Below are 26,119 nucleotides of genomic sequence, written 5' to 3'. Positions count from 1 at the left end.
TCCTCACCAAGATGTCAATCTTCCCTTCCCCTGCCCCTTTCCCCAGAACCTTCCCTGTCACTCCTCCTAGCCTCCTCCCATGTTTCCAGAGCCTTCCCTGCCTATTTAGTGAGGCTCAACACCCTATTGGTTATGTTGTATTACTCCACTCCCCTGTTTTCCCTGATAGGTTTATGATATGTTAGTCCTGCCCTAAACTCCTCCCCTGGTATTCTCCTATTGGCTGCTGTCCCTATACCCCTCCTCCTGAGTTCCTGTATAAAACCTTTGTTCACCCTCCCCGGAGGGTCTTGGGGCTCACTAAATAAATCCATCCTGTGCACCCCCAAGTCCCGTGTCGCCTCCATCTGTCCCTGCGCCAACAACTGGGACTGCAGAGCTTCACAGGGGGATCGGCCGCCCGTTCTCTTCCCTCGCCGCCCAGCACGCCCACGCTCGGGACGTTGCGGTGAGAGGTTGCGGACCGCACCACAACAGATGGTAGCAGAGGATGGTTCCCTCCTTCGTCTTGTAAAACAAACGGGCAAATTCGTGGGGGCGCCCGCCTCACAGAAGAAGAAGGAGGGAAGAGGGACATCTGCGGCCGTGGAAGTTCTGCAGGATGCTAAGAGGAGCCGAGCGCCGAGCGACCTGAAGATTCGGCTCCGGGACCCTCTCTGCCCTTGCCTCCGCGCTCTCTACCCCTCCCCAAATCAGCCGTTCTGCACTGGGGCAGACGTGCTGCCGGGGCTTTTAGGGGTAGACCTACCCCAGGGCAAAGAGGGCGGCTTGGCAGCGGCTCAAGGGAGCCTGAAGAACGGACGACCGAAATGGGAAAACCATCGGTCGCGGCTTTGAACGAGACCACCAGAGGCCGATAGTGGCCGAGTCCAAGGCTTCGGGGACGAGCCTTGGATGCAGCCGGAATCGGCTGGACCTGCCTGCAGGTCCCGGGAACACCCAGGCCTCTGGAAGGGCCAAGCCGAAGAAGGAACGTCCCCAGTTCGGCGCGACTTTTCCAGCTAGACGAGGAGGAGAATCAAGCCATCACCACCCGGGCCCAGAGGGTAAGGAGGGCTAGACGGGGTTGAGGACGACCGAAATGGGAAAACCATCGGTCGCGGTTTTGTCAATCCCGACGGGTGGCTGGGTTTCCCATTTTTCTTTTTGCGTTTTAACCCTCGCCCGTGTCCAGACGGGGACGGTTTTCGTGTATGCCCCCGGTGGGCGAGTGGGTTTTTTCGTTTCTGGGGGGGAGGTCCCAGGTACTCCTCACTCAGTCTTTTATGGGGACCCATATTTGATCGCTTTTTCTTTTCTTCGAGAAGTCGTCTTTTCTATCCTCTCCTCCCCATTCTGGGCTGGACAGAGGGGGTAGAAAAGACACAGACGGGACAGAAATAGAGGAAGTGGCACGTTTACTATGGGAGGGTTGATAAAATCTTAACCAGAGCCCCTTACACCCACGCATTGCACCGATATCCAGCTGCGTCGGGCTCCCCTCCTATAGATCTTTTTAGCTTCTGTGAAGCTCCCCATACCCCCATCCCCTCAGACTTCCCTAAAAACTTTCCCTATCCTCCCTTGGGGATGGCAGCGTACGAGCCGCCCCAAGTGCCCTGTTGGGCATTGTTGCCTTCCCTTGGAGGTGGTGTTGACCGCGCTGTCTCTGAGGGGAGGCACAGTGCATCCAGCACCCCCTTCCAAGATGGCGCTGGCCACGCCACTTGGAACCCGTTTTCCCGCCGTGATCCTTCTTTTCCGCCCCTGGTTTCCCGCCAACCCCACCCCTTCCTCAAGGGCCCCGGCAATCAGAATTGTCGCGAGGCTAGTCCCTGTTGTTGGGAGGCGGGGTTGGATACTCCCTATCCTTCTTCTGGCTCCTCCTCTGGTGGGACGGATCGCTGTCGAGGACCTCCCATCAGAGGACCCTCCTTCTTAGGAGATCACTCCCCTTCTTGGGAGGGGTCTCCTTTGAGAGAAGGTGGGGCTGAAACCCCGGACTGGGAACCCGCCATTTTGTCCTCCCCCTAAGATGGCGGCGCCCTGGTCCACCCCTTACCGATTCCCTTTAGTAATCATGACAGTCACTCATAGAGTGATTGTCTGATTCCCCTATCCCACTCCTTAATATACCCTACCCAGTGTTCCCTTTTATTTCATTATAAATTCCCCTTATTGCTTTGATTATTTTTGGAATAATTTATTTGTTGAGTTATATTTTATAGAAGGAATAATCACTCCATTTAAGTAACACGCGAGACAGTATGTCCACTATATGAATAAAGAAGGAAATTAGACAAACCATGTCGCCGCTCGCTGCTTCAACTCTGCCATACGAACTTCATGAAGCTGAATATCACCAGCACCGCGACAAATCAAGTTTTGAATCTAATCAAGTTATAAATCTCGTCGAGTGTTACCCCTGTATTGTAATTGTAATTAATTTGTACTTCTCTAATGTTCTTCAACTTATATTCTTTTATTAACTTGTAATGTTACTTTATAATTTTGCTGTATCTTATATATGAAGTTTACATTATTTGCTTATTGTATTAATTTTCTTTCAATGTCAGAACTCTCCTTCCTTTTGTAAAAAGAAAGGGGGAGATGTGGTGGCGTGTTTTTTATTTAATTCGATATTTGTTTAGTGTTCATACCCCCCCCCCCCCAATCTCCTCCTCTCCCCAGTTGTCAATCTTCCCTAGCTCTTCCCTAACCCCCTCCTCACCAAGATGTCAATCTTCCCTTCCCCTGCCCCTTTCCCCAGAACCTTCCCTGTCACTCCTCCTAGCCTCCTCCCATGTTTCCAGAGCCTTCCCTGCCTATTTAGTGAGGCTCAACACCCTATTGGTTATGTTGTATTACTCCACTCCCCTGTTTTCCCTGATAGGTTTATGATATGTTAGTCCTGCCCTAAACTCCTCCCCTGGTATTCTCCTATTGGCTGCTGTCCCTATACCCCGCCTCCTGAGTTCCTGTATAAAACCTTTGTTCACCCTCCCCGGAGGGTCTTGGGGCTCACTAAATAAATCCATCCTGTGCACCCCCAAGTCCCGTGTCGCCTCCATCTGTCCCTGCGCCAACAACTGGGACTGCAGAGCTTCACAGGGGGATCGGCCGCCCGTTCTCTTCCCTCGCCGCCCAGCACGCCCACGCTCGGGATGTTGCGGTGAGAGGTTGCGGACCGCACCGCAACATTTCTGAGTACTTTTTAGCCCACAACCTTATGAAGTAGGATGACTGATAAGGTGTAGAGATGAGACTACATGGTCAAACAGATTCTTCCCTCTCACAGTAAGGCCAAGCTCTTGTAGGCTGTCACCTCCAACTACAGCTGCCTTTTGAACAACATGAAATGGTGGCTGATATTCCACAGTCTACCATCTCCGGAACTTCCTGAGGCAAAAGAGATTTCTCTCACAGTAAATCAGTTTACACCTTTCTGACTAAGCCAGAATACAATTTATGGAACAATCTGAAGTCAATTCTCTCACTAGCTGAACCACATGCTTTGAGATGAGATCCACTAAAATTTCCAAGCACATCCCAAAAATGGCTGTTCACATTTACTGAGGCAGTAACTCCTTTGCCAGGTTCATTTCATGTTCTGTAAAAAGGAAAACCTAGCAATCTATTAACTCTGATATAGACAAACAAAAAACTGAACCAACTAACAACAAAAAAAAAACCAAACCAAAACCAAAACAAAACAACCCCAAAAACCAACACAAAACCAAAGTAAACAAACAAGCAAAAGAAACACCAGAAGGAAATCATGGTCCTAGGGTGAAAAACAAACACTCTCCTCAAAGTGAATAATATTTAAAGGTAAATCTACCTGGCTAAATGGAGCATAAGTATTTGGAAAAGACAAAAGGCCAAGGCAGAAATGTACTGACATTCAAGTATCTCAAGTATTAATATTGTATATGTCCAATAATTTATCTGCACAATTTATCAGCACACATTTCTTTTTTATAATTTGTATATCTGTTTTAAAGAATCTTACATTTAGAAAAAAATTGCTCTTACAAATAGCTCAAATTACACCTGTTTTCAGATCCTACCAGCAGCAAACACTACTATTTGAATATTTACAAGGGCAGTTCTTGGCTGCTTTATGACTGATACTTGCCAAAGTCTATTTCTGACCCACTTCATTCACAGTAAAGAGATGGGGAAGTGAGATTTTCACTTTTGCCTGCTGTTATTGCTCTCTGACCACCATTTCAATTGAGGGGACTGCTCAAATATCTTCTCTTACCTCATGCCAAAAAATCAGGAAGTATTTTTGACAGCATTCAGAACAAAATTAGTAGTGTCCTAGGATATAGATTCCTATCTTTGGAAAAGAGTAAGTCAATAATAATAATGCTGAAAAGGATTCTATAATCAGACATTGCTCATCTCCAAAGGTACTAAGTAACAGCTGTAAGGTTTTTGGCTACTACATTTTTAGCTATGTTTTAATGTCACCAGTTTAGAAATTCTTTTCTATAATGATTACTAAGAAAATGAAATTGCAATTCTGTCACAAGTATGCATAGAGGATGAACTCTATAAACCATGTATTTCCTCTCTTCTTTTGTCATGTCACTTATTCTTTAAGTTACAAGGTCTCCTTATTCCAGCAATGAATAATCTACATACATAATAATCTACATCTCTTTAACCTGGAGCAACAGATTAAAGAGGACATTTAATCTCAACAGCAGTCCTACTTTCTAATTATGAAGCACCACATTTTACAGGTAAAGAAATTAAGGTTGATTCTGCCTTATTTAATCTTTATCCATCATCTGCAAAGTTAACTTCTGATCACTGAGATATTGAATACTTGGATGAATAGGGTTTATAAAAAAAGAAAGTATAATTTTGAGTTTAATGTTTGTTTTTTGTAAGAATAACAACTACAGATCTACATGTCAGGCAGAAACTAACCTTCTGGGTTTTTAAGAAGTGTGTGTGCGCTATTCTTAACTTCTCTAATGAGATCCTAAGCATAACAAATACATATAAACTTATAGAGTAATTAAAAAAAAACATTAACTACAAGCCCATTTAAAAAAAAAATCACAAGTAAGATGCACAGGTGTGTTTTCTACAGTTGTGCAAAAAGGAAAGGAAAGAATTTAGGACTTCTGTGAAAGAAGGAACACACCTTAGGCAATTCCCATCTTTGCATTTAAGGAAGTTTTGTTAAGTTTGTGGGTTGTTCACTTTATTGGGCAGTTTTACCTTGGACTAGTTAAAGGCTGGTCCATGCATTAAAAGGCCTCTAGTTCTCTAGTTCTCTAGATCTCTGTTCCCTCTCCTTTGCTGGTGAGAGCATATCCACTCTAGAACATGATTGAGCATGTACAAGATGTGATTTTTTTCCCCTGGAGATGCCTGATTTTCTGCAGAGATCATAGAAACAGTATCAGAATGTATTTGTTTATTCTCACTGTTTTTATAGGATATCAACTTGATGGCAAAGTATAATTGAGTCCTTAGTCACTGATAAAAATGAGCAAGAAAGTGTGGCTCTGAACAATGCTTCAGCTTTAATCCAAAAAGACAAAAATAAAGCTACAAAAACCAAAAGCTACGTAGTTCAGAAAACCTAAAGTAATTTTCTGTATTTGTTGACTGTATTTTTTCCTCTGTATTAAGATTGCCTTCAAAAATACTGGACTGAGTAGTGCTTTCTGTCATCTATGTATAAATACATCAACATTTCATGATATATACATAAATACCTATCAGGTGATAATAACACAGCCACTACAAGCTCAAATAGTAACATTTTTATGCCATTACCTGCAGCTAGTTTGGGTCCTCATAGGCTTATACACACTTTAGTCCCCTCTTTCTATTAGTATTTTGAAAATATTTGATCATAAGCACAGGTGAGTGAACCTCAACAGCTACAAGTTCATGCAAAGGAAGATCATCCAGTTCACCTCTTGTGCAATACAGAAAGTTCTCCCACTACTTTAGCTGCCAACATGACACCTGGGAATCTGTCTTTGTGTGTGCCTGCATGCAGGAATGTGAAGGCAAGATAAGAGAAAGAAGTGCTGGAATAGATTATCACTTGATTAAGCAGTAAGCTCTACCACTTTATAGAAATATAACCTTTCCTTGATAGCTACTTACTCTTCCTACTAAGGACCAATACATAGTCACCAGGAAAATAATTTTGATAGTCAAAAAAAGAAAATAATTCAATACATTTAGTTAACATGTTTCTTCTTCCTGCTAAGTGACAATCTCTTCCATGTCATCTCTTAGTCAGCAGCAAGAATAACTTAGTGTTTTTCACACCCCACTGCATCAGTTCTACCTCACCACATCAGTACTATTAATACAATATATCGGTCAAGGCTTATTAATTTTGTGTGTGTGTGTGTGTATGTATAGAATGATAGACTCATAGAATTTGTTTGGGTTGAAAAAGATCTTCAAGATCATTGACTCCAACCATTAAATTAATACAGTAAACCATGTGCCTGAGGGCCACATCTGCATGTGGTGACTAAACCACTTCCCTCGGCAGCTTGTCTCAATGCTTGACAACCCTCTCCATTAAGAAGTTTTTCCTAATATCCAATCTAAAATTTTCCTTGTGCAACTTGAGGACATTTCCTTTCATTCCATTGCTTCATACTTGGAAGAAAAGGGTGACCCCTACCTGGCTACACCCTCCTTTTGGGTGGTTGCAGAGAGTGATAATGTCTCCACTGAGCCTCATTTTCTCCAGCTAAAGAACCCCAGGTCCTCACAGGACTTTTTCTCCACAGCCTTTGCCAGCTTCATTGCCCTTCTCTGAACATGCTTTAGCTCCTCAGTGTCTGTTTGTAGTGAGGAACCCAAATGTACACAGTACCCGAGGTGTGCCCTCAGCGCTGCCAAGTACAGGGGGACAATCACTGCCCTGGTCCTGCTGATTGCTGATACACTATTGCTGATGCAAGCCAGGATGCCATTGGCCTTCTTGGCCACCTGGGCACACTGTCAGCCCATATTCAGTTCACTGGCAATCACAGGAATTGCCCTTAGAAACTGTGAACACTGTGCTCCCCTGTTTGGGGCATGCTCCTGGAGACAGGTAAGGCTATAAGATTCAGAAATGTATTCAACTGTTACAGTGTGTTAAACTAAAATATCACGTGTGTGAAATTCCACTTATGATGAATTTATGCAAATTATATTACATACAGATAGTTTATAAACATTTTATCTATGTTTACATGTAGTGCTGTTCTTGTGCCTTTAAATGGTCATTTCCTGACTGAAAATCTCTTATTCTACCCAAATCTTCTCAGCAATGTTTCCACCAATAAGTTCTTCAATCTCCCTGTAAAGACCTTTACCCTAAGACCTTTATTTTCAACCTGATTTTATATAAATCTGAACAATCATAGCCTAATCAAGTTCACATAAGGTACTTTTTACTGATTCAGTCAAAAGGAGTGAAAGTAGAAGGAAGAGCAGAAGGCACACACTGAATCTTAAATAGAGGATAGACTTTCACATATAAAATACGCCTTGTAGGAATATATGTATATTCACAGTTCTTCAGTAATAGTCTAAGTGCAGAAGACATTTCTCTCAAAAGCAATTTTAGGGAATCAGACTGAAAATATGATATGGCCATAGGATGCTTTCTTTGAGGTCAGGATAGCAGTAAGATAGTTGGGCCATTTTGGTATTAACATTTCACTGTCCCTACTCCTCTCCCTCCTTTCTTTTTTTAAATAAAATTTGGTGTATAAATTATTATTTCATATTTTAAAAATATATTTCTGTAACCATATGGAAGAAAAAGTATTTGCATAATGGTAGAGACTGGCAGCCAGCTTCCTCTGTTAACTTTGGAGACTGCAGGGTATAAATAAATCTGCAAACATTCTTCAAACAAAATTTTAACTCTGCTTTGAGTGAAAATCTGAATCGCATTAATTTCCATTTGGCATATTCTATCATAATTTTAGATGTTGTTGATATATAAAAAATTCTGTAACACAAAAAAATGTTGTGTTAAGAGATTTCTTTAACCTTGTAATTATAGCCAGAAAGCATTCAGAGGGCTCACAAAAAAACTTCAGTTTTGAGGACCAGTGTGAAAGTTTCTGATGGCAGATTTTCTTGTGTTTTGATTTCTTGAAAAGAAATCTTGATGTCCTTGAAAAGCAGATCTGCACTGTTACTTACAAACAGAGGTGAGATGATGAAAGATACACGGTGGCTTATTTTTCCTATAAAACTACACCTTACTCATGATGGGAAGGTTTCCAGGTACTTTCTGAACATCTTTTGGTTCTGTCTTCCTACATCCTATGTGGCATCAGTTTATCTTGAAGTTTACCTTAAGATCTCGAGGACCAAAGACACCAGTGTGCTGTGAGCTGTCTCTCTGCTGCATTTCAACCTAACTGTTAAAGTAGCCACCACTTATTAAAAGAAAATGTCAGTGCAAATTCAAAAGTAACGCTCAGTTTGGAGGAAAAACTGATTTTTTCCCTCATTCATGCTATCCTTTGCACAGTAGCACACAAAATTAAATAGTTGTTTCAAATAAACAATGAATGGCATTCTAATATTAACATAATCAAGTAAAGACAGCAACAACAACACATAGATTTAGCCTGAAGAAATCAGACAAATAAATACCTCTAATAATTCTTTCATTGACTAGGAAATAGGCAGGTATAAAAAGCATTGTGGCCGGATCCAACCAAATTTCTATAGAAGACCTTAGACCTAAAAGAAGGCAGTAGTTGAGCTGAGCAGCTTTTCCATACAAGTTTCCATGGCTCCTAGGCTTGAGCTGGAGTGAGTTAATGCAGCTTGGATGCCACAGACTGAAGCAGGTCAATTATTGCATTCCCCAGAGAGAGACGACCAAACACTTAGATCCATATGCATTCACTTGTTTTGGCACATGTCTGAAAAACAGGATTCATAGCAGCTGACTTGGTGTTCCATCACATCTACAGATAGTGGTGAAACTCCGAGAATCAGTAAATTGCTGGAGGAAAAAAGAACATAGGTTGTAATTTCTCGCTTTCTGGTACTGTTTAAACACTTAAGGTGATTTTGTGAGATTCAGATAATATCTTTGGCAGCTCAGGCTTCTCTCTGCCAATTAGGTGCATAAAACCTCCATTTGAAATAGCACAATTAGATTGTCTCCTCTGTGGACAGAGCTGCTGATGGTTCTGCATAACAACTCAGTATGCAGAGACCTGACTCAAGAAATGCAAGTTAGAGTGCACTAGTCCTGCTCAGCTTTGTCAGCTTGCCAGCAATTGTCTCATACACACTCACTTCTGGATCTACAGATAATGCCAACACATGAACATGAATGAAAACACTGTGAGATGAAGAACACAATTGGCAAGTGTAAATGCAATTCTGTTGCTGATTGATACTGAAATAATGTAAGTGCAGGTTAAGTAGAGAGCCCGTATGTGCTTCCTGAAGAAATACAGCAATTTATTCACTGCTGTATTCGTACAAAATTGCTAAACCTTCTAAAATCAAAGTCAGACTTGCACAGTATTGGGACAGTCCAGAATATCAAAACATCTCTGGCAGTTTTAAAAGAAAAAACATTTTCAAGAATGGGAAAGCTGTTTGCAGGTTAAAACTGCACTGAGCTGCTGGGCAACTGCAAAGTTTTTTACACCTGTGGCCAAAGGATGCCAAAGCATTATGAAGGACATGCAGGCATCTGTTGCATTAAAATCCTCACTCCATATTCTTAATTTCTGCTCTTGGCCACTTAAAGGTGACAGGTGTTCATCTGAGGTCAGCTAAATCCTCTCACCTTAATCAAAGCTCTTTTTTTCCCCAGTTTGGTCTGGTACATTTAATTTTTTTCTCAAGAACTCAATTGTTTTTAAGGGCCTAAAAATAAAACAAAATGAGAAGGAGGAAAAGAGAAGAAGGAGCAAGAGCAAAGATGTCCTTAAACATGTGGACAAAATGAAAGTGACATTTTATCTTTTCCAGAAAAGATTATGGAAAAAACTCAGCAATCTTGTGTCATAAAATCTCCCATAAGAAGCAGACACTGGAGTATGCGGAAAGATTAAAATTTCACAGATGACCAGAATTATTTTCCTGACAATTAAGTTCTTCATTTTATATTCCTATGTTCACACCTTTTTTTTTTTTCTTTTTTGCCTGAGATATATTTTGAGATGCAAGACTTAAGCAGACAATTAAGCCAATTGTAACTGACCCCTGCATAACTGAGACTTTAACTTAGATTCACATTATTGATTTCAGACTATTATCTGAAAGTCTCAAAGAAATTTGACTTCTTCACTATTTTCCTGATAACTTTGTTGGCTGCAACACTTAAGCAGATATGAATTTAAATTGCAGTTAGTATTCCTGATGCATTTTAGGTAAACAGATAGTTTCTTGGATAATGTTTTCCATAGAAACCTGAAAGGCAAATAACCTATTAGAATTTGTTCTCTGCTTCCGGCACACATGAGAAATAAAATTGATTGCTTTTCTCAAATCATGATTGAAAACCAGAGCTTCCCTGGGCTGTCTCTGACACAGAATTAAGATAACCTGTAAAAGGAGTCATTCTAAAAAGTCAGCAAGTTGTAAGGTGATCTAGATCCCCTTGCATTGTTTAACCTTCAGACCTAATCTCCTTTTTATTTCCATATGATTCCTCTGAATTTTCTTTCACTTCCCTGTGCTAAAACAGCAAAAATCTAAAACCTGTTGTAAGATTAATTGAGAATTTCTAAATACAGTGGTGTCAGCCAGCTCTTAGTCAAGCTTTGTTTCTTCACCATTACTTTTATCATGACTTGACCACGTATCATGATATACATTAGGATACATCCTTTTTTTCCCAGGAATGTGTCTGAAAAAGTTCTAATTTTTTTTCTTAATCTATTTTCTTCAGATGCCATATCAACATATTTTTCAGATGGTAAATAGATCTGATGTGAGAATTTTGAACAGTTGTGTGCAAAATGTGCATTTCAGCAATCCTGCACAAAACCTTGATTAAAACAATTATTTTTCTAATGGCTCATGACAGTGTTTAATAATGTTGTTAAACTAAAATAGTCTCATTACAGTTCTTAATTTATCATTAGAAGTTTCATGCAAAGCTAAATTAAAGGGTATTTACAATGCAGTAGGCATTGAGCAAAACCCAAACCACAAAGTGAGCAAAGGAACTGCAATCAGAAGACCTCTGTTTATGAATGAAAAATCCAAAAAGACGGGATTGCTTTGGATTCTGAGGTGTGATGTGGCACACAGTAGGAATAAACCCAAACTGCAGGCCTACCTAGAGGGATACTCAGCAAGACTGACTTTCTTACTTAGCAACATGACTCAGTTAAACTTGGGTTATTAAGTTCAATACCAAGGTAGATGAATTAAAGACATGAAATGGAGAGGCTAGGCTGGATTATATCTGACAATTCTCATAGGTAGGACATAGACCACAGCTTTTGTAGACCTCCTACTGCCCTTTTCTTTTTGCTGAAGCTGCTTTTTCATCTTAGGCCTTTTCTCCTGAACTGCTCTTCTGGAACATCTGATGATTCCAGTGCACACAAAGTGGAAAATAGAACAGTGCACCTGCAGTATGTCTGGAATATCTGGAAGGCATTTGTTTCATTACTCCATGAAATGTGTGCAATTAACTAGATCAGTTTATGTGCCTTTTCTTTCCCATAAAGAAGGAAAGATATTCAGCACAGCTGAACCTCAGTTCAAAGGATACTTCCCAGAAAGAACTCAAGTGTGGATACAATTCACTCCTGCTTTTGTGCCACAGACACATTAGAGCTCTGAAACTCCCCTGGCTGGATAATCCTTCGACTCCCTGCCTGAGGAACACCAAGGGAGAGGAAAATTATAAAAGAATGTGGTCCCATTCATGTCACAGTGTGATCCGGTTCTTGTAAATATATTTTAACTCAATGAAAACTCAAAGAATTAGTGACTGAAAAAAGCTTTAAAACAACAGACAGAGATGCAATCATAAAAGCTCTGTTTGCTCAGCTGGGCTGTTCCTAAACCAACAGTTTAAACTGAGGATTAAAGCTGAAAACCACAGTCTTTTTAGATTTCCTTTCCTTCTGTGGCTTTAACAAGCCAAATCTCTTCAGCCAATGAAGCTAAAATATACAGGACACATAGCTTTTTATCTGTCACACCCTGCAAATCGCATTTTCCAGGCTTAAAGTATAATTTGTTTTGGCTTTTAATTACCTGACTTATCACCATGTCATATTCCCTCCCCCCTGCAATAATTACATTCTGAATCACTGTGTCATTCAATATTGGCCTTTATTTATACCTCTCACAAAATGTTGAATGTTTATTTATAAACCATGAAAAGCAGAGTTTGTAAGAATATTGATTCAACGCATTAGAAAAGCAGAGGCCTGGCATTCTGCAAGTAGAAGTAATCACAGGCAATTACTAGAGACTGGTTTTCACTACTAATCTTAGGTTTAACCTCATAATTGTATTACTGAATTTATTTCACTTTGCTCATATATCACCAGGTTCCTAATAAGAAGTCTGAAATTAATATAATTTAATAATATTCAGGGGATGAATGGCTTTAATTGGTTTAAAAAGAAGGAGATATATAGCCTATGCCATACAATGAGAAAAGTATTGTAACAACCTCTTTTTATTTTGTAATAAATGATAATTAATATTTAAATGCATTAATGAAATAAGTTCTTAGTGGCTGGGTCACAAATCTTTGATGTTCATACCACTAACAAAATCACTAACTGCTCTTAATGATGCCCCTGAGCTAAGCTTCACTTTACTCCTGGTATAAAAACTACTTTAGTTGCTGGTAGCATGAATTTTCAAGTGTGAAAGTCAAAGCCAAACTCAGAACAATTCTTCTTTTCCTAATCCAAATATACAATGGGAAGAAAGTGCTCAAATTCACACAAAAAAGCAAACCACGAAATGGCCAATCTTAGAGAAAAGCAAAACTAGCAAACAATAACTAAATCCCTAGATCTCTTTAAATAAAAGTATTCTGCACTCACCTGCTGTTCTTAGTGGGGCAGGTTTAGTGCAAGAGCCAATGAAGATTATTTTTTTCATTAAATAAGGAAGAGTTATGAAGCAAACACCACATGTATAAAACAGAACCACTTCCCAAGGAAAGACTGAGTCATAATTGTTGTAATTCAGCTGTTAATATATTTGGGAAAAGTATTTCAGGAATCACATGCACCTGGAAATCCTGAACCCTTCTGTTTAAGAATTTTAATTCCCCATGTGTTTTTCTGCTTACACCTGTACCACTCAGTGACAGTTGAAGGGGATTATTAAGATAACTGAGAATGCTTTGTTTAAAGTCAGAGAGAATAACTTAGCATTATTTTTTCACAACGTGTCCAGAGCTCAGACACTGTAAAAGATGAACGTGGAAAGTATGCATATGTCTTTTCTTTCACATTATTGGTAATCACAACTGAGAGCAACTGCAGAAATATTTTCAGCAGCTTCTCCAGCTTAAGATGCTAAATCTCAGCTTGTCAGGAAGGCTCGTGGGGTTTTATTTTTTTGTTTGTTTTTGTTTGTTTGTTTGTTTTGTTGTTTTGTTTTTATTTAGTTTATTTGTTTATTTTATCTAGGAAAAAAAAGTTGATAACATGTTAATATGCTATATTTTTACAGAGGAACAGGGAAGGACAAAACTATTTTTTTTTAAACCAAAAGGTATCAAAACAGAAAAGCCAGGTTTTTAGAACCTAACAAAGTACTGAAAAAACAGGTAGTAGAAAATTTACCTAATTATTTCTGAAAATGTAGTTCAAAATGTCCATAAACATCTACTACCTGCAGCTTAAGAAAGTATACTAGTTGAGAAGCTCTGCTCCTATACTGACCTTTAAACTACTGCCACTGAGGTAAATCAACTAAATAGACTTTTGACATACCCAAAATGGCAGTTCTGGTGTTGTATATTGAATATTATATATTGAACCTGCATCAGGGCAAGTTCAGATTGGATATCAGGAAAAGGTTCTTCACTGAGAGGATGGCTGCTAACTGGAACTGTCTCCCCAGGAAAGAGGTCATGGAACGAAGTCTGTCAGAGTTCAAAGAGCATCTGGATAAAGCTTTTAGTCATATGGTTTTTTTTCTATTTAGTCCTGCAAGCAGCAAGGAGTTGGATTCTTGGATTCAATGATTTTTACAGGGCCTTTTCAACTTGAGATATTTTTAGGAAATTGATTTAAATGAAGAGTTAATTTTCTCAATTTAAAAAATAATACCTTTTTGCTCATATGCCTATATAACTTTCTAGAATATTTATATAATTTAGCAAGCTGGTCCATTCAAGCCAGTGGAAATATACTGCACTGAGTGAAGATTTAAGCAGCATAGCAACATAGCACTGAGAAATTTAATGCATTAGAATAAGAAATAAAAACATTAAAAAATCTCTGATGATTAAAAATTGTACATAGACTTAGAGATCCTGAAAATACTGTTCAACTAAAACAGCGTAATAAAACTTCAGGCAGATGGAAGCAACTGTGTCTGCTTGCAACTAAAATATAATAATAAAAAAAAAAAATTTACAAAAATAAGATGTCCTAACCACCCTCCCTCCCCATTTATCTAAGTGTGACTTACTAAATTATAACCTCACTGACAAGCAAATTGCTAAACTACAAAATCCTATTGTAGGAGGGAAAGGTTTCTGATATGTGTTGTCTCCTTTGAGAGTGCTTGAGCGCACATTTCATTGAAAAAAAAGGAAGTGTAACTCCTTTGCAAGGAATATAATGGCTGCATTGTTTTCAGATGTTACAACCTCTCTGAGGAAACATCTTTAGAAAGGATATGTCCCTGACATTAGAGAGGGAACAAATCCTTTGTGTGTGACCCACCAACCCTCTACAGAAATGGTCCAGAAAACAGTGAGACAGTAAAGGCCCGAAGGAGATGCTGTTACCAACTTTCTCATTAGTCACTCTTTCTCATGGTGTTTAAGATGTAGGCTCAACATTTTTCTATGTCAGTGGCGGTTCAGTGAAATAATGGGTCTACAGATAGAAAGCAAAAAATCTTTTAAGCTTGTGATGTTACAGGTAGAAGATCCCCCTCTGTTCCCAGCCAGAGCAGAGAATGGACAAAGGATTTTATTGAAGAACTGCAACAGTTCTTCCTTTCATTTCCTGTCTTTATTAATTTCTCCTGACTTATCCAGATGTGGCATCCTTATCACAGAATCTGTCAATATTAGAGTACAATGAGAAAGAAATCTGTGCTGAATTTGTATGACTTACAAAATAGCAACAAAAGATGTTTACCCATCTCATTTTTGGTTGCAGTTATATGCTAACTCTAAGAAATGGTTTTAGTCTTTTAAAATTATGTTTAAAGAAAAGGATTTTTCATTTTCTACAGTAGATAAACCAACATAAAAGTCCACAGTTATGATATAGCAACAAACGATTAATTCTCAGAGTAATCACAGCCTTTCCACAGGACAATTATTGACCTTGAATATTTGGTGCCACTTGGGGCTCTTCATATCTGCCTCACCAGGCTGCATGTAACACAAAATCCCTAAGGCCAGAAATTGTTTTGCATATGCTGTGGGTATGAATACAGCCACTGAGATTTTAATATCAAAATTAGTCCTGCAATCAAAGCGTATTCTACATTTAAGCACAATGTTGATTTTATTATGTTTTTTAATAGGACCACAGGATAATTATCCTAAAGAAATGTGACCAGCAGGTCACCTGTACTCAGAGAAGACCCCACCTGGATTAATAAATCCAGCTCTGGAATTCTCAGCATCTGAGGAAAGATATGGACCTGTTGCACTGGGTCCAGAGGAGTGCCACAAAAATGGTCAGCGGGCTGGAGCACCTTTCCTATGAAGACATGAGGGATCTGGGGTTGTTCAGCCTGGAGGAGAGAAGCTCCAGGCAGATCTTACTATCAACCTTCTAGCACTTAAAGGGCATTTATAAGAAAGATAGGGATGGGATTTTTATTAGGGCCTGCTGTGACTGGACAAGACTAAATGCTTCAACTCACGCTCATCATATCACACCATGCCCCACTGCTGCATTTCTTTAATGACCTCCCTAGAGGCACCAGGAGCAACTGCTGTGCCCTTGAAGTAGCCTGTTTAAGGCTACTTCAATGAAGAAAACCTAGTCCCACAGGCTCAAGGACAGGTAATCCAGTCCAGATCATAATGGTGGCCTCCACTGATTGTAACTTGGTCCAGTTTATCAATGTTATTTTTTTGTATGAGAAGGGTCAAAAACTAACACAGTAGTCTAATGGAGCATCACTATGTGTCTACACTGTTGTGTCTTGCACCACCCTTTTAACAATGGCTTAAAGTGTTTCATTCATGTTAAAAAAAACCCAAAAAACAACAGAAACCCTATTGCACTACTGTTATCTTCAACTGACAATAAGAAAAGACCCACTGTATCATTGCAGAGCTAGCAGTTCTCATTATAGGATCATAAGATAATTTAATGATCTTGTTATAAACCCTTTTCTTGAGTGGACTTATGTACCCAAAGCCCAGAGGCTGAGAGGAAAACATTTCTTGGATATGTGACAGAGGAGACACCTGCACATTCTGTACAGCCATGTACATACACAGGGAAAGTGACATCTCAGCAGAAAATTCAAAACCTTAATCTTTGAGGGATTCACAAATTATGCATCTATTACATGAATTACACAGCTTACTCTCTACAGTCTGATCTAGCAAGACTTAATTCCTGCTGACAACAGTGACATCAGAGCTCTGTATGTTCACTTAGAATCTGAGCCACGGGGACACCATTGCTCTTCAAGGAAATCTGGGGCTGTAGATATATGCATTCTGCAGGTTTGGAGGCTAAAATGCTGCATCTGCCCCCAGATAGATTAGGCAGCCTGGGTTTCACAGCAATACCCTGACACCATTCAGAAAGACTGCAAGAACTGACAGTGCCAGAAATCAAAGAAAGGCAACCCGGAAGCTCAGAAAGGCACTTGGAGGAAGAGACTTTAGTTCTAGCTGACTAGCAAGGATCACATATCTCATCTATTGAATTTTAAGTTCAAAATTACATTTTTTCTCCCATGCAGTCTCCTAGACATAAAATCAGGCTCTCCCTTCCTGACTACATTTCTAGCTCCATGGCTTCTCAACTTGTAATTGCAAAATATCACATAATACAGGTTAAGAAAAGTTCAAAAGCCTTGTCTTGTTGAGTGCTTGTGTTGCACTCTACTGTACAATGTATTGGCTCTACCTCACCTTCTGAATGGGGTTTAAATGAAGCAAATTAGATGGTTTTCTTGAGGCAGAGGAGTGGCTTAGGTTTGTAAATGTGGGAAAGTATTGGATGGGCCAAGCATCCAAATTACTCACACAATTATTGTTCAGAAGTGAGTATTTGAGCATTTCACAGTGGATCTCATTAAAGTATTTCAGAATTCAAGGTCCAAATACACTCTAAGAACTGTGAAATAGCAAGATTGGAGAGGAACTATGCAGCTGGAATACCAATTCGGAAAAGTATACCTGATTTTGAAATAATGTATAAGAGAAAGTCATTCAGGCACATTTGTGGTGCCCAGATGGATTCTTTTTGCATGTGTTTTTCCTTAATTATGTGAAGCCCTCAAGGATTATAATTGTCATAAATATTTGCATAGATAAATAATTAAAACTAAAATAAATGTGAGTCAAACCCTCCTTTGGGAAAGCTCAAGCTTCAGAGGTGTCACTGTTTGTCTATTTTCTCATCAGAAACATGACTAGACATTTCTAACAAAATCCATCACCCAGATGCATGATGAATGAATGCTGTGAGGGCTGTACTTTCCTAATGAACAGCAGAAGAAATTTGCTTGAAACATTTAAATTCTGATCTAATCCCCATCTTTTATATACGTAGCTAGTTTTGAATTACAAATGACAATCATTACCATGCTATAACTTGGATGTATATTGGTATTTCACTGTGTCCTAAGCACAGAGAAATGCTTTCCAGTCATATTGCCTTAATATCCCCAGAAGGAACTGAAAACAACCATTGTCCCTGTTTATGAATTTAGGATGGATACTGTGGTAGGCATAAAAGCCAACCAAACACTTCCTTGTACTGAAAAGAAGAAAAAAAAAGCACAAAGACAGATTTCAGTTGTCTGGCAAGTTAAGAACAAATTCAAGCTACCAAAACCCCACCCTGATTTTAGATTACCTTGGATACTCTGTTCGCAACCTCTCTGCCTACTGTCAGCCCCTGAACAAAGGTGCGTGCAGCAATGAAGGCTCTAGTCACTTGAACCTTCAGCTTCCTGGGCACATCTCCAAAGGGCTTCAGCTGGTCGGTGTACTTGCTTACACACTCCAGGTAATCCTCACTGAAATGGTACTGGGGGTTTATAAGTTGGAACATCCGCTCCAGCAGCCGAGCCCAGAAGTCGTTCAGCATTTCCTCCAGGTTCACGTTGCCTCCTGTGTAATAGCGCTTCAGCTCCGTGAAGAGGTCCTGGAACACCTCAGAGTTCTGCATGTACAGCATGCCGTACGTCCGCACAAACATGTTGTTTAGGGATCGCTCCGCGTTCTCCAGAAGTTCTCGGAAAAACTCTGTGGGGAAAACCAGCAGGTGTTAGTGGCCATAATAGTAAGGTACAAAGGGTCTTCTTATTGCATTCCTAACCCGTCATAATTTGTCTTAATAGGTTGATACCACAGCACTTTACTAGTGAAATGCATCATTTGGATGGGAAATAGATCTATTTAGAAGTAAAGAAAAATAGAGAATAAACTGAATTCCCTATCACAATTGAAAGATGTAGAACCTATAACACTGAGCAGAAAAACCCATTTAAAAGAACATTAATGAGGGTAGTTCCACTTCTTCACATACTATTTGAACATAGCAATCCCTCCACAACCATTAAACTAAATCCTCTAAGCTAAAAGTAAAGTCACTAATATGATGATTTAACTGCAAATTTAATGATTTTAGAATTTAGATTCCACTTTGATCAAGCCTTTACGGTGTAGAAGCAAACCGTGGAAATAAATCTGAACTCTTATTTGCATACATTCTTGAAAAGAACTTGAAAGAAACTTCAGTGGAAATTAGAAGGATCCTTCTTAAAATTGTCACATGTCTAAGTAATGGTAAAAAATGTTAGTATGTTTAATAATTTTTTACTCTCTTGAAGAGCAGTGCTAGAATCCTCCACCAGTCATGTCACAACTATCATACTAATTCCAGTCTGTGCTGGTTGTTTATTTTGGAGATGCAAGCATTAAGGTTTTCTTGAAAGGATTTCAGACAACTGCTTTGGTGCCTTTTATCTACTGAGGTCTAAATCATAAACTATTTCTAAATTTTGACTTGTGGAAATTATTCTTACTGGAAACTGAGCCCATGGGATAAAGTAGAAATATGTAATCATCTCTTCTGTTCAGATTTTTAAATTGCAATATGGTACTTAGGATTGCCCAAAAAATTCACTGAGCATGTACAACAGTTCTTTAAACCCAGCTGACCAAAGCAGGCATAGTATCTCCTGGCTTTCAAAAGATCCCATCTTTTTACATGGCTTGCTGTCAATCTTATTGGAAAAGAGTACTGTAACTGCTGTGGTTTGTAAATGAAGCATTGCAGACAGCAAGGCAGAGATGGCCAAACCTTTGGCAAAATATATATTTGCTACAATTAAATGATTTGAAGTGAAGCAGGATTCATCACGCACCAAGTCTGGAATACCAGATTCTTAATTTGTGGTCACTGCCCATAGACACGTATGTGTGCTAACTGCAGGGATGTGCTGACTTTTCACACTCTTGGCTAGTGCTATGATGTCAGTAGTCCTTTAACACAGGGCACTGCTATGGCTACAGTGACCTACAAAAATGCAGAACCACTGCAATGTTAAAGACAGGACAAAAATTAAGACTAAGCAAGAAAAAATCCACACTAAATTTGAGGGTTTGCAACTGTGTCAGATGAAAGCATAATCCATCGAATACTGTGGACCAGTCTACAAAGACGCAGTAAGAAAAGAATCTCTTATTTTTAGCAGAAGTTGTGCAGAGCTGCAGCCTTTGATCTCCCAGATAACTGGAAAGGGGTTATTATGGAAATGTCTCACAGAACACTTAGAACATACTTGCTACATCAAAGCATTTATTAAAGGGAAAATATAGTCTAATAAATATATAAACGTCTAAACTGTCATTAAAACTGCAGCTCTTCAGAAGGACTAAATTGCATTTGGAATGGATATGCTTTTTCCAAACAGTTTATGTAGGGAAAAGGAAAAAAAAAAGAAAAAAAAGGAAAAAAAAAAAGACATCCACAATAAAAATTTTGTTGCCAAATAAAATAATTAGAATTCTACAACATATAGGCTTCTGTTTAAGAATAAAGTGAAAAAAGTTGTTTTTCACTGCTAGCCCTGATCTAGTGGTGTCTTTGACATCTAAATCACCATGATTACTATTTTGTACATTCAGCATTTCTTCTTTCAGAAATAATGCACACTGACTGCACTGCTGAATACATCTAATTCTCCAGTCAGAAAATCCAGAAAGCAAAAACATGGCAGAGAATCTGGGGCTCAAATTAAAATTTGTTTTAAGGCTGGAGACAGGCTTTTCCACCAGTGCAATTGAATGACAACAGCCTATATATGCTGGGAGGCTGCTATAAACAACTCACATGCTGGCTCCTCACAATCCATAGCTATACTGGGAATCCCACTCTCTATTTTAAAGGATCATGACACCGCATAAGTCAGTCACGGAAAAGCTTAACTGAGTTTGCTGACAGCTCTTCTTGTCTGAGATTATTAGTTTATTCTTTCTTTGTGTGGGTGTATTATTTAGCAGTCTCATAGTCAGCTCATTGGAAGCCAACCAAACTTTTCAGGGAAGGGTAGATATTTATTCTCTGCTTGTACAGCATCCAGCACAATGCGGTCCATGCTGGTCACAATCTTTATTTATACTGTGGTATAAACATTTCCAGTAGAGATTTCATGCTAGTCCCAAATGTGAAGCCATACATATTAATTCTGTAGGAAAGATAATGTCCTCTCAACAACAGCACATTTATTTAATTTTTGGTCTTCTTACAGGTCTCTAGTCTTTGAGGCATAATTTACTGTTACTCCTGAAGGTAAATTATGCTATTAAAAAGTTGGAGTGTAGTCTTGTGTACACTTTGACACAAAAGACAGTTAAGAGAGCTATCTGCATCAGTAACCCCATGCAGGATCAGAATAATAAATCAACAGCAACTACAAAATTGGATACCTTCTTAGCTCCAGACAGAAAGAGATCTCCCATGTAGTGCTAATTTCTCTATCAACTCACATCCAGCAAAATGAACGCTGCTGTGAAGGATTGCTTGCTGTTTTAGTCTGCAAATCTCCCATATATCAAGAAGGTAGTCCGCTTTGCAGTGCTTATGTATAGAAACTGTGTCCTGACGTAACTGAGCACTTGTTCACTTACTGCATGTGCTTCTGCAAAGGTTGAATTTTGCCATGGTCTTCACAGTAATGTAAAAAATTTATGTTCATTGCAAAGATGATGTTTCATCAACTTGCAGGTAGTTTTTGAAAACGAATGTAATTTTTCAGCTTCAAGTAAAAGAATGAAGATGAGAGAGACATTAGTCATGTTGCTTAATGTGCTTCTGGAAGGCACTCAAGTACTAGGGTGGGAGAGGAGAATCCATATGAGACAGAGCTGTGCAGTGTTTTAAAATATATATCTTGTGATTTTTTTTCTTGCTGCCAAAATAAGTTGTCATGAGCGATGTTAATGCTGGAAATAATTTTTCCTAATTTTAAGTGATGATTCATTCATATTACAGTATATGTCCTATGTATGTCTTTTGTTGCCAACATGTTTGCATACAGATTTAATTTATTAACCTAAGGATCTTAGGAAGCCTGTTCACTTCTACGAGGTAGTTGAAAAGAATAAGGTCTAAGGCACACTGAGATACTGAAAAGATGGAGAGAAGATTGCTATTGCAAGCCATTACATGCTCTGTTTATGCTTAAATGGTGGGTTTCCAGTACATGGATCACATTTCAGTTAGTTTTCATTTTTAAACATTACTTATAAACTTAGGATGCAAGACAGATAGTAACAGTCTACAAATGAAGTCTGAATTGTTTTAAAATATTTTGGCCATGATAAGATAACTCAGTCACAAAGTGAAAGGGCAGAATTTCTAGAGTCCATTACTGAAAGGTAGGAACTGTTCACAGATTGAAAATAATGTCTTGTTAGCTCTCACAGTACTTTGCCAACTGCAAGTTGACATTCTCATGCTACTTTGACATAGGGAAACCAGTACCATAATACAATTCAACATGGGACCTGGTCTATTTCCAAAGTGATAACTAGTAGTCACCGTAAATCAGTGGATCAAGATTAGGGATAATATTGCAGCATGACTGATGTAATAATTGCTTTTAACAAAATATATGCACAAATACCTAGAGGCAATTTTTACAGACACAGATTTGGATTATGTTGGAGTGGATATCCTATGATCATTCCCAACCTGGTAAGTTCCCTTGCATTTTCTTTTCCTCTGCAATAAGCAAAAGCAATGTCTGACTGTGGGACAAGATGCAAAGCTTGAAAGAGTTTGTTTTCTAATTCCTAAAACATAATATACATTAATAAGCTCTAAGACCAAAAAGACAAAAAAGATAATTTCATTTAATTATCGTATATTCTGTTTTTAGCAGAATTTGTGACCTAAGACATACTATGGTGCACCTGATACACTGTTAGCTGAGAAAAAACCAGCTCAGCTGCACAGAGCTCTGGACAGAGATATATGCCTGATTTTACATCATTCTTTATATAAAACATTGCTCAGGGTTACATCCTAATTTCATCTACCATTGACTAATAACACCCAAACCCTACTGGCAGTTCCCCCCATAGCCTTGTTTTCCTTCTTGTGGGGGCCTTGCTTTTCCAAGAGCTCTAAGGATTTAGATATGTAAATTCTACCAGTCTTTACCATTCTACCATGATCTACCACTTATTGTGAAGATGTGCATGTATTTACACCCTGTGCACACTTGGTGTATCTAACTTTATTGCAAACTGTTGAACTTCCCAGTCCTAATAAGGCTGCTGGTAAGAGAATATCAGAATTCATGAAAATGGACAATGCCTTTTGAGAGAAAGAGTCTTGGGGGGTTTTTAGGTACAGATACTTGCATTCATTACAAATACCAGTGTCAGCCTTTTCCTGCATCCTATTTCTGTCTGTGTTTGTTCAGGCAGCCACTAATTAAACAAAAATGTTTTGGTGAAATCTTCATCCTTTTATTTGGTGAAATCTTTATATTTCTTGTTGCTAAGGCTTTATTCTTGGCTCTTTCTTTAAAGATATCCCACAATGGCATCAATTAGTGAAAGTTGTGATTTATCTAAAGGAAATTCAAGTGAAATTAACCTCCATGGATTTTATGCCATTTTCCAACTGCTTTAGGTTTCCGGAGACTTTCTTTAAACAATAAATAACCTTACAAAGCCAAAAGAACTCAATTTTTTCCTGATTGAGAAAAAAATTGCTGTAGGAGAGTATTTACAGCAGATTATTTTTTTCCTCAGTTTTGACATTACATTTGTTCCATATTCCAGAGCAAACAAATTGCTTGCATAAGGCTACCAGGTCACTGGTATTACTTTTTAGTCAGCCTGAATAACTAATTTTAAAATTTCTGTATAGCTTTGACCTTTAAAAACACTCAAAAGTCACAACTTGGAAACAAATTTCATCTTCCATTAGAAAAAAACAAAATCTGCAGAGTGATGATATTTGCTGAAAATTGCTCTCCTTTTTTAACTAATTTTGAATATATATACAATGCATTTAAAGCCAAAAAATACAAGTCATATAAATAAATGTGCCCTATAATTGCAAATTTCAGAATAGGTCATTTATATAATCAAGTTATGTTTTAGGTATGTGTGAAATTATCTATCTGTTAATGGATAGCTTTCTAGACTGTTCCAGACTTGTAAACAACATGATATTAAAAAATCTTTTTAATCCAAAAAATCTTTTGGATGCTGCTAAATTTTTTAGAAGTGCAGTCTCAAAGGTTATGAGTAAAGATGAGAGTCTCTTCCCTCTTTAATCCCTCCATTTCTCAGACTACTGCAAGACTTGGTAACAGCAGGTAACTCACTGTGATCTTCTCCCTGATTCCTATCCAGAGTTTGTGACTTCTTCCCCCTTTATGGGTCAGGATATTGCAAGAAAAGAATGAGATACGGGGGAGGGAAACCACTGAGGCTTCATCCTTAACCACTCCCCACTGTGAATCACAGGGACAATGCAAACAGGACTGTCCTAAGCTAAAGTGGGGGACATGAGGATGGGAAAGAAACACAAACACAGCTATGATGGTCTGGGTTGGACAGGGTGGATCCAGTGCATGAAAAAGGGAGACAAGCTATGCTGTTTTTTATACCTAAAATGCCATTATCAGAATGGGAAAGAATTTGACAAAGAATTTAGGGCATTATGTAATGCCAAAGCACAAAGGATCTATTGTACAAATTAACATTAACACAGAGTTAAAGGATCTGTCATCTTCTCAAAGCTGATTCCATGCATCAATAAAGGCTTATAAGACTTTATTCTGCAACACCAAAATCAATAAGAAGATTATCAGCAACTTCAGGGGATGCAGGTGCAACCTTCACTGCTAAATCTACTGTTCTTTCACTGCAAAAGGTCATTTGAGTATGCATGAAAGGGAGACTTTATCCTGCCAATGACTGTACAGATACTCCTGCAACTAGCTGAAACACATACGTTTCACACAAGGAATATTAGACATTGCATATCCTTTTTGAAGTCTTTACTGCACTCTAGAATCTTGATTCTGTTGCATGTGGTACTTTATACTGATAATATATCCTTGGATGTAGATATGAAACCTGAAATTCTCAAGATGTCGTCAAAGAATTAATTGAACTTGGATCAATAACAAAGAAAGAAAATACTAGGAATAAAAACAAAGCAATGAGATAGTTTTACACATAGTTTATATATACACCAATAACTATCCCTGAAGGTTCTGCTTTCATTATCAAGTGGAAAATGCCAAAGTGAAGTACTCATAAAATGTAAGCAAAATGTTACATGCCATCAGAAGATTACATTCTAGAATATTTATGAAAGGGTATTTAAATGCTTACAGAAGTAGTATTGTCATGAATATCCATGACCAAAGAGAGACGTGTAGCACTTCATGGATATCTGTGAATTTCAGAAAGATGAATTTTACATCATATGTTCATAAAAATGCATAACACCTCATGAAAGATTCATGAGTCACCACAGTTTCTTCTGAAAAACATTTAAAGCTTTCATGAAAATATTAACAATATATAAACTATGGGACTCAGTGCAACAATTGTTTTAAAATATAGAGACTGTACCATTTTTTGCTACATATCACTAGAGGCTATTAAACACCCCGTTCAATAGTTAAAGAGATTTAGCGTCAAAAATTTTGTATGAAAATTCCTTGCCATGCCTATAATCCACAACCATCTTCTAAATGTATTAGAAGTTTGTTGACTCTTAATACAAAGAAGTATAAGATAGACCAGAAGACACAGGGGAAAATTAACAACAAATTGACATGTTACAGTCTAGAAAAAAAAAAAATTAAAAAAAAAAAAGGAGGTAATTTTTTGACAAGCAGGTCTGAAATCAGAGGCAGTATTTGCTATCACCAGACTCCTGTGCTGTTCAGAGGTCACGGGAGTTTTGCTGGGGAGGAATGTGGCCCTGAAGTCACTGTGTGCCTTCACATCTGTTCTCAGAGTAGACAACTTGAACTGACTGCAGGAAGGAGTCACACATGAGGAAGGACCCTCTGGCTGGCCAGAGGAAAACACTGAAACCTTCATAGACTTTCATTTATAATGGGGTGATCAGCCACAATGTGACAGCAGTGACACTGGGCTTTGGAGGCAGAAATCTCAGCCTGGGTTTAGGCGTCTATGGGATTGAAGAGGGCTTGCTCACCTCTTTTAGCATAGTGTCTTTATTTT

The 26,119-nt window shown here is 38.6% G+C and overlaps 1 protein-coding gene across 3 annotated transcripts in view; it reads right to left on the bottom strand.

Annotated features, from left to right (window-relative positions):
* The window catches only part of GPC6 (glypican 6), a 718,331-nt gene that overhangs the window by 308,736 nt on the left and 383,476 nt on the right, over positions 1 to 26,119 (bottom strand). For all 3 annotated transcript variants that reach the window (XM_072931250.1, XM_072931246.1, XM_072931248.1), the window contains one exon: positions 18,240 to 18,631. In XM_072931250.1, the coding sequence (XP_072787351.1) occupies positions 18,240 to 18,631 (392 nt within the window). The remainder of the gene's footprint in view (positions 1 to 18,239; positions 18,632 to 26,119) is intronic.

This window comes from Taeniopygia guttata, chromosome 1, assembly GCF_048771995.1.
Source record: "Taeniopygia guttata chromosome 1, bTaeGut7.mat, whole genome shotgun sequence".
In the NCBI taxonomy this organism is placed as follows: Eukaryota; Metazoa; Chordata; class Aves; order Passeriformes; family Estrildidae; genus Taeniopygia; species Taeniopygia guttata.
The sequence above is the reverse complement of the archived record's forward strand: the minus strand, read 5'-3'. Positions and strand labels throughout refer to the sequence as shown.